The sequence below is a fragment of the Zalophus californianus genome, chromosome 16 (assembly GCF_009762305.2).
Source record: "Zalophus californianus isolate mZalCal1 chromosome 16, mZalCal1.pri.v2, whole genome shotgun sequence".
NCBI classification, from domain to species: domain Eukaryota; kingdom Metazoa; phylum Chordata; class Mammalia; order Carnivora; family Otariidae; genus Zalophus; species Zalophus californianus.
In genome coordinates this window covers 43,894,758-43,903,544 of record NC_045610.1, presented here as the reverse complement: position 1 = coordinate 43,903,544, position 8,787 = coordinate 43,894,758, and the positions used below count along the sequence as shown (strand labels likewise).

Below are 8,787 nucleotides of genomic sequence, written 5' to 3'. Positions count from 1 at the left end.
TCCTTAGGGGGCTCAGGAGATATAGCTGGGGCCTGCTGGGGGACAGGGGACTGAGCTGGGGCCTCCTGCTGGGTTGGAGAAAGTTCTAACTCCTTAAGGGGCCCAGGAGATTTAGCTGGGGCCTGTTGGTGAACTGGAGACTGAGCTAGAGCCTCCTGCTGGGTTGAAGATTCTGCCTCATTAGGGGGCTCTAAAGGCTGAGCAGGGGCTTCCTGCTGGAGTGGGTATGGTTCTACCTTCTCAGGGGGCTCGGGAGGCTGAGATGGGGAATCTGGCTGTGTGGGAAAAAGTTCTACCTCCTTGGGGGGCTCAGGAGATGTAGCTAGGGCCTGCTGGAGGACAGAAGACTGAGCTGGAGCCTCCTCCTGGGGTGGAGGTTTGACCTTCTCAGTGGGCTTTGGAGGATGAGCTGAGACTGCATGTTCATTTGCAGATGGTTCAATCTCCTTAGGGGGCTCTGATGGCTCAGCTAGGACCTCCTGTTGGCCTGAAGCAGGTTCTACCTCGTTAGGAGGGTCTGGAGTCTGAGCTATGAGCTCCTGTTGGCCTGGAAGAGATTCATTTTTGGGGATCTCTGGAGAGTGGGAAAGAGGCTTGAACTGGATTGAAGAAAATTCAATCTGCTCAGGGGGAACTGGAGCCTGAGCAGGGATCTCCTGTTGCACTGGAGAATGTTCAACCTTAGTTGGCACTGGAGTTATGGAAGCCTCCAGAACTATAGGTTGAACTGTGGTACTGGGCAACATTGGATGCTGAGCTTGACCGGGACCTAGAGGTGAGAATGTCACCTCATGATGTACTGGAGCCTGAGATACAATATCTGTAGAGGACTCTGGAGACTGAGCTGGGTGCTCACACTGAACTGGAGAAGGCCCGATCCCCTCACTGGGCTTTGGACGCTGAGCTGGGACTGCGTGCTGGACCTAGAGAAGGTTCTACACCCACAACAGACACTTGAGACAGAGCTGAGCTCCACTGCTGGCTTGGAGGAAGTTCAATTTCCTCAGGAAGATCTTCAGGCTGAATTGGGACTCCCTGCTGCACTGGAAAAGGTTCAAAATTTTCAGGGGGTGCTGGAGGCTGATCTGGGACTTCCCGCTGGATTGGAGATGGTTCAATTTCCTCAGGAAGAGCTTCAGGCTGAGTTGGGACTTCCTGTTGGATTGGAGAAGGTTCAACATTTTCAGGGGGGGCTGGATGATCTCGGGCCTCCTGCTGGATTGGAGAAGGTTCAACATTTTCAGGGGGTGCTGGATGATCTCGGGCCTCCTGCTGGATTGGAGAAGGTTCAACATTTTCAGGGGGTGCTGGATGATCTCGGGCCTCCTGCTGGATTGGAGAAGGTTCCAACTGCTCAGGGAACACCGCAGACTGAGCTGAGGCCTCTTGTTGGGGTAGAAAAGTTTCAACCTCATTAGTGGACCCTGGAGTTATGGTTAGTGCCAGATCCACAGGTTTAACAGTGACACTGGGCAACAGCAGAAGCTGAGCTTGACTCCTACCTAGAGGAGAAACTGTTACCACATGATGCTCTGGAGAGTAAGCTGGGACCTCCTCCTGTTGGGTTGGAGGAGGTTCAACCTCACCGGAAGGCTCTGGATGCTGAGCTATGGCTTCCTGCTGGATGGCAGAAGGGTTAACTTCCTCAGAGGTCTGTAGATGCTGACTTGGAGCCTCCTGATGGGTTGCAGGTTTAACCTCCCCAAGGGGATTTGGATGCTGAACTGTGGCCTCTGAATGGCCTGGAGAACGTTCAATCCCCTCAAGAGACTCTGGATACTCCGTTGGGGTCTCCGGTTGGGTTGGAAAAGGCTCACCCTCCTCTGGGACCTGAGGGTGCTGAACTGGGGACTCCTCCTGGGTTGTAGAAGGTTTGATCCCCTCAGGGGTCTGCAGGTGCTCAGCTGGGGCTTCTTGTTGGGTTGGAGAAGGTGCAACCTGCTCAGATGTCTGTGGATCCCCACCCTGGCTCTCGTCCTGGGTTGAAGATTCACCCTTCTCAGGGGTCTGTGGAAATTGGGCTGGAGCCTCCTCCTGGGATGGAGACAGTTTTCCTTCCTCAGGGGCTTGTGGATGCTGGACTGGGGTCTCCTGCTGGGTTGAAGGTTTAACTTTCTCAGGAGTCTGTGGATGATGCCCCTGGCTCTCCTCCTGTATTGAGGAAGGTTCGGCCTCTACAGGGGTCTGTGGAAGCTCAGCTGGGGCCTCCTGCTGGGGTGGAAAAGGTTCACCCTCTTCCTGGGTCTCTGGAGGTTTGGCCAGGGCCTCCTCCTGGGTGGAATATGGTTCACCCTCGGGGCTCTGTGATTGCTGAGCCAGGGCCTCCTGTTGGGTTGTGGGAGGGTTAACTTCTCCAGGACCCTCGGGATGCTGAACTGGGGTTTCCTGCTGTGTTGGAGGTTTCTCCTGTGTGGTAGATTCTGGGGATTCAGTTGGAGTCTCCTGTTGAACTGGCAAAGGTTCAGCTTCCTCAGGGGACTGTAGAGGCAGAGTTGGGGCTTCATGCTGCATTGCAAATGGTTCCACTTTAAGGGGCACAGAGGGCTGAGCTGCAGCCTCATCCTGAACTGGCAAAGGTCCCACCTCTGTAATGGGTTCTGGTGTTATAGTAAACTGCACATCTGCAGGTTTAACACTGACATTGGGCAGGTTTAAATATTGAACATGATGGTGACCTGGAGGCGAAACGGTCACCTCATGATGCCCTAGAGGTTGAGCTGGGTGCTCCTGCTGGGTTGGAGAAGGTTCCACCTCCCCAGAAGGCAGCTCTGGAGGCTGAGCTGGTTGTTCTTGCAGGGTTGCTGAAGATTCTATCTCTCCTGGAGACTGAGCCGGGGTCTCTTGCTGGGTTGAAGATTCTGCCTCATTAGGGAGCTCTGCAGCCTGAGCTGAGGTCTCCTCCTGGGTTGAGGAAGATTCAGCTTCTCCAAAAGGCTCTGGAAGCGGAGCTGGGGGCTCCTGCTGAGCTAGAGAATGTTCTGCCTCTTCAGGATTCTCTGGGGGCTGAGCTGGGATCTCCTGCTGAGTCAGAGAAAGTTCACATTCCTCACTAGGCTCAGAAAGCAGAGCTGGTGGTTCCTGTACGCTTGGAGGCTTAGCTTCCTCAGGAGGCTCTGAAGACTGAGCTGGGGTCTCCTGCTGAGTTAGAAAAGGTTCAAGCCGCCCAGGAGACTGAGAAGGCTGAGCTGGTTGCTGCTCACTTGAAGGCTCAACCGCCTCTGGAGGCTTAGCTGAGGTCTCTTGCTGGGTTGGAGAAGGCTCTGCTTCCTCAGTCTGCTCAGGAGGCTGAGGTGGAGCCTCCTGCTGGGCTGTAGAAGATTCAACCTCCTTAGCCGGCTCTGGAGTTATGGTAAGTTCCACATCCGCAGATTTATGTGTAACACTGGAAAACCTTAAATAAGTTAGATAGTGGCTGATAGGTTGACTTATCACCTCATCACTTACTGAAGGTTGAAGTAGATACTCCATAGGAAACTATGGAACTAGAGTTGGGGCCTCCTGCTGGACTGGACTAGGTCCAGCCTCCTCGGGGCGCTCTACACGCTGAGCCAGGGTTTCTGGCTGGGCTGGGGTGGGCCCAGCCTCCTCGGGGCGCTCCGCTGGCTGAGCCGGGGCCTCCGGCTGCGCTGGGGTGTGTCCAGGCTCCTCGGGGCGCTCTGCAGGCGGAGCCGGGGCCTCCGGCTGCGCTGCATTGGGCCCAGGCTACTCGGGGCGCTCTGCTGGCGGAGCCGGGGCCTCCGGCTGCACTGGGTTGGGCCCAGGCTCCTCGGGGCGCTCTGCAGCAGGATCCGGGGCCTCCGGCAGGGCTGGGGTGGGCCCAGCAGCCTCAGGGCGCTCTGCAGGCTGAGCCGGGACCTCCGGCTTGGCTGGGATGGGCCCAGCCTCCTCGGGGAGCTCTGCTGGCCAAGCCGGCACCTCCAGCTGGACTGCAGTGGGCCCAGCCTCCTCGGGGAGATCTAGTGGCTCAACTGGGGCCTCTAGCTGGACTGGTGTAGGCACAGCATCCTCGGGGCGCTCTACAGGCTGAGCTGGGGCCTCCTGCTGGGTTGGAGAAGCCTGAGCCTCCTCGGTGCGCTCTGGAGGCTGAGTTAGAGTTACAGTAAGTACCAGATCCACAGGTTTAACAGTGACGTTGGAGAAGTTTGGCCACTGAGCTTCATTCTTACTTAGAGATGGCACATTCCCCTCATGTGCTGTTGGTTGAGCTACCGTCTCCTTAGATGGCTCTGGAGGTTGAGCTTGGGCCTCCTGAGGGGTCAAAGGTTCTACTTCCTCAGGGGCCTGTGTAGGGTGATCTGAGGCTTCCTGTTGGACTGAAGGTTTGATCTCTTCAACGGTACTTGAAGGCTCAGCTGGGGCCTCCTGTGGGTTTACAGCTTCCTTAAGGATCCCTGGAGGTGGAGATGGAGACCCCTGCTGAATTGGCAAAACCAAGATAAGGGACAGTTGACAGAGAAAAGGTAAAAACAGAAAGTCAACATGGGTTGGGGAGATGAGGAAGGCCCAGGAAGACCTCGAAGAAAAGGCTGCCATGGCAAGCAGGAGGCAGAGAACAAATGAGGAAAGGCAATTCTTACAAGATGGTGAAGGTGCCATTGTAGGTGCTGGGCTCTGGCACAGGCACTCTGTGGAGCCTCTGCTTTGGGCTGAAACCAGTACACGACAGCGTCTCATCTTTGCAGATACAGAGCTCACATATGTTGATGTTCGTGGTAGCATTCTCTTCTGGTTGCTCAGTTAAAGTTGCGTATGACTTTTCTGGGGGTATATTTTACAAAATGCAGCACTGAATGCTGGGTCGTTGGGGGAAAAACTGTCTCAGATGACTCCGGTTGCGGACGTACAGTAATTTCCAGGTCCATAGGTGGAACCGTGACTTTAGTCAGGTTTGGATGTTGACTCTGAGCCTGTTCTGGATGGGCAAGTGTCACCTCAAGGTCCTTTGGAGGAGGAGCTATAGTCTTCTTCGTGGCTGTAGAATGTGTAGGCTCTGTAATAGGTTCTGGAGTAATGGTAAGCCCCAAGTTCACATGATGAACTGTGGTGCTGGGTGATGCTGGATGCTGACCTTGATCCTTACACGGAGTTGGAGCTGTCACCTCCTGATGGAATGGATATTGAACTACAACCTCCTTAGGTGGCTCTGGAGGCTGAGCTGGGGTCTCTTGCATGGTTGGAGAAGGTTCAACCTCCATATTGGATCCTGCAGTTACAGTAATTTCCAGGTCCATAGGTAGAACTGTGACTTCAGTCAGGTTTGGATGTTGACTCTGAACCTGTTCTGGATGGGCAAGTGTCACCTCAAGGTCCTTTGGAGGAGGAGCTATAGTCTTCTTCATGGTTGTAGAACGTGCAGCCCCTGTAATCGGTTTTGGAGTAATGGTAAGCCCCAAGTCCACAGGATGCAATGTGGTGCTGGGTGATGCTGGATGCTGACCTTGATCCTTACTTGGAGGTGGAGCTGTCACCTCCTGATGAAACGGATATTGAACTACAACCTCCTTAGGTGGCTCTGGAGGCTGAGCTGGGGTCTCTTGCATGGTTGGAGAAGTTTCAGTCTCTGTAGTAGGTTCTGGAGTTATGGTAAGCCCCAGGTCCAAAGGTTTAACCGTGACTTTATTTAAGGTTGGATGCTGAACCTGAACCTGCTCTGACTGTGGAAATGTCACCTCAAGGTCCTTTGGAGGAATTGTAGTCTGCTGCAGGGTTGTAGACTGTTTAACCTCTGTAGTAGATTCTGGAGTTATGGTAAGCTCCAGATCCAAAGGTTGAACTGTCACATTTGGTGACCACCAATGCTGAGCTTGATCCTGATGTGGTGTTGGAACTGCTGCCTCTTGATATATGTGAGGTTGGGATACAAGTTCCTTAGTCGGCTCTGGATGCTGATCTGGGATCTCATGCATGGCTGGAGAAGGTTCAACCTCGGCAGCAGATTCTGGAGTCATGGTAAGTTCCAGGTCCAAAGGTTTAACTGTGACTTTATTTAAGGTTGGATGGTGAGACCGAACCTGCTCTGAAAGTGCAAGTGTCACCTCAAGGTCTTTTGGAGGAGATGTAGTCTTTTTCAGCGTTGTAAACTGTTCAACTTCTTTAGTGGGTTCTGGACTTACAGTAAGCTCCAGGTCCAAAAGTTGAACTGTTACACTGGGTGATGATGGATGCTGAGCTTGATCTTGACCTGGTGTCTGAACAATCTCCTCCTGATATACTGGAGATTGAGCTACAACAACCTGCTTAGGTGGCTCTGGAGGCTGAATTGGGGTCCCCCGCCTAGGTAGAGAAAGTTCAGTGTCCTTAGTGAATTCTGGAGTTATGGTAAGCCCCAGGTCCAAAGGTTGAACTGTGACTTCAGCCAAAGTTGGATGCTGAGTCTGAACCTGCTCTAGGTGTGCAAATGTCACTTCGAGGTCCTTTGGAGGAGCTGTAGTTTTCTTCAGGGCTGTAGAATGTTCAAACTCTGTAGTGGGTTCTGGAGTTACGGTAAGCTCCAGGTCTAAAGGTTGAGCTGTGACTTCAGTCAAATGCTCTTGCTGAGCCTGAACGTGCTCTGGATGTGGAAGTGTCACCTCGGGGTCCTCTGGAAGAGATAGAGTCTGCTGCAGGGCCTTGGAATGCTCAGCCTCTGTAGTAGGTTCTGGAGTTACAGTAAGCTCCAGATCAACAGGTTTAACAGTGGCACTGGGCAAGTTTGAATGCTGAGCTTGCGCTTGTCCTAGAGGTGGAACTGTCACCTCATTATGGACTGGAGGTTGTGCTACAACCTCCTTAGGTGGTTCTGGAGGCTGAGCTAGAGCCTCCTGCTGGGTTGGAGAAGGTTCTACCTCCTTAAGGGGCTCTAGAGGTAGAGATGGGGCTTCTTGCAGGACTGGAGAGGATTCTACCTTCTCAGGAGACTGTGGAAGCTGAGAATGGGTCTCTTGAGAGACTGGAAAAGGTTCCACTTTGTCAGGGAGTTCTAGAGGCTGAGCTGGGGCTTCCCGCTGGGCTAGAGATGGTTCTACCTTCTCAGGGGGCTCTGAAGGCTGAGCTGGGGCCTCTGGCTGTGTGGGAGAAGATTCCACCTCCTTAGGGGGCTCAGGAGATATAGCTGGGGCCTGCTGGGGGACAGGGGACTGAGCTGGGGCCTCCTGCTGGGTTGGAGAAAGTTCTAACTCCTTAAGGGGCCCAGGAGATTTAGCTGGGGCCTGTTGGTGAACTGGAGACTGAGCTAGAGCCTCCTGCTGGGTTGAAGATTCTGCCTCATTAGGGGGCTCTAAAGGCTGAGCAGGGGCTTCCTGCTGGAGTGGGTATGGTTCTACCTTCTCAGGGGGCTCGGGAGGCTGAGATGGGGAATCTGGCTGTGTGGGAAAAAGTTCTACCTCCTTGGGGGGCTCAGGAGATGTAGCTAGGGCCTGCTGGAGGACAGAAGACTGAGCTGGAGCCTCCTCCTGGGGTGGAGGTTTGACCTTCTCAGTGGGCTTTGGAGGATGAGCTGAGACTGCATGTTCATTTGCAGATGGTTCAATCTCCTTAGGGGGCTCTGATGGCTCAGCTAGGACCTCCTGTTGGCCTGAAGCAGGTTCTACCTCGTTAGGAGGGTCTGGAGTCTGAGCTATGAGCTCCTGTTGGCCTGGAAGAGATTCATTTTTGGGGATCTCTGGAGAGTGGGAAAGAGGCTTGAACTGGATTGAAGAAAATTCAATCTGCTCAGGGGGAACTGGAGCCTGAGCAGGGATCTCCTGTTGCACTGGAGAATGTTCAACCTTAGTTGGCACTGGAGTTATGGAAGCCTCCAGAACTATAGGTTGAACTGTGGTACTGGGCAACATTGGATGCTGAGCTTGACCGGGACCTAGAGGTGAGAATGTCACCTCATGATGTACTGGAGCCTGAGATACAATATCTGTAGAGGACTCTGGAGACTGAGCTGGGTGCTCACACTGAACTGGAGAAGGCCCGATCCCCTCACTGGGCTTTGGACGCTGAGCTGGGACTGCGTGCTGGACCTAGAGAAGGTTCTACACCCACAACAGACACTTGAGACAGAGCTGAGCTCCACTGCTGGCTTGGAGGAAGTTCAATTTCCTCAGGAAGATCTTCAGGCTGAATTGGGACTCCCTGCTGCACTGGAAAAGGTTCAAAATTTTCAGGGGGTGCTGGAGGCTGATCTGGGACTTCCCGCTGGATTGGAGATGGTTCAATTTCCTCAGGAAGAGCTTCAGGCTGAGTTGGGACTTCCTGTTGGATTGGAGAAGGTTCAACATTTTCAGGGGGGGCTGGATGATCTCGGGCCTCCTGCTGGATTGGAGAAGGTTCAACATTTTCAGGGGGTGCTGGATGATCTCGGGCCTCCTGCTGGATTGGAGAAGGTTCAACATTTTCAGGGGGTGCTGGATGATCTCGGGCCTCCTGCTGGATTGGAGAAGGTTCCAACTGCTCAGGGAACACCGCAGACTGAGCTGAGGCCTCTTGTTGGGGTAGAAAAGTTTCAACCTCATTAGTGGACCCTGGAGTTATGGTTAGTGCCAGATCCACAGGTTTAACAGTGACACTGGGCAACAGCAGAAGCTGAGCTTGACTCCTACCTAGAGGAGAAACTGTTACCACATGATGCTCTGGAGAGTAAGCTGGGACCTCCTCCTGTTGGGTTGGAGGAGGTTCAACCTCACCGGAAGGCTCTGGATGCTGAGCTATGGCTTCCTGCTGGATGGCAGAAGGGTTAACTTCCTCAGAGGTCTGTAGATGCTGACTTGGAGCCTCCTGATGGGTTGCAGGTTTAACCTCCCCAAGGGGATTTGGATGCTG

The 8,787-nt window shown here is 53.7% G+C and overlaps 2 protein-coding genes across 2 annotated transcripts; both read right to left on the bottom strand.

The window, feature by feature from the left end:
* Window positions 1-882: 882 nt before the first annotated feature.
* LOC118356355 (leucine-rich repeat-containing protein 37A-like) lies at window positions 883-3,118 on the bottom strand. Its single transcript, XM_035724420.1, has one exon. It carries the CDS (start codon window positions 2,509-2,511, stop codon window positions 883-885), a length of 1,629 nt encoding a protein of 542 aa, XP_035580313.1. The 5' UTR covers window positions 2,512-3,118.
* A 418-nt stretch (window positions 3,119-3,536) lies between these two features.
* LOC113912171 (leucine-rich repeat-containing protein 37A-like) lies at window positions 3,537-8,179 on the bottom strand. Its single transcript, XM_035724418.1, has 2 exons — window positions 5,277-8,179; window positions 3,537-3,896 (listed from the first exon to the last, which is right to left on the bottom strand). The coding sequence occupies exons 1-2, from the start codon at window positions 7,809-7,811 to the stop codon at window positions 3,537-3,539; spliced, it is 2,895 nt and encodes a 964-aa protein (XP_035580311.1). The 5' UTR covers window positions 7,812-8,179.
* Window positions 8,180-8,787: the final 608 nt, after the last annotated feature.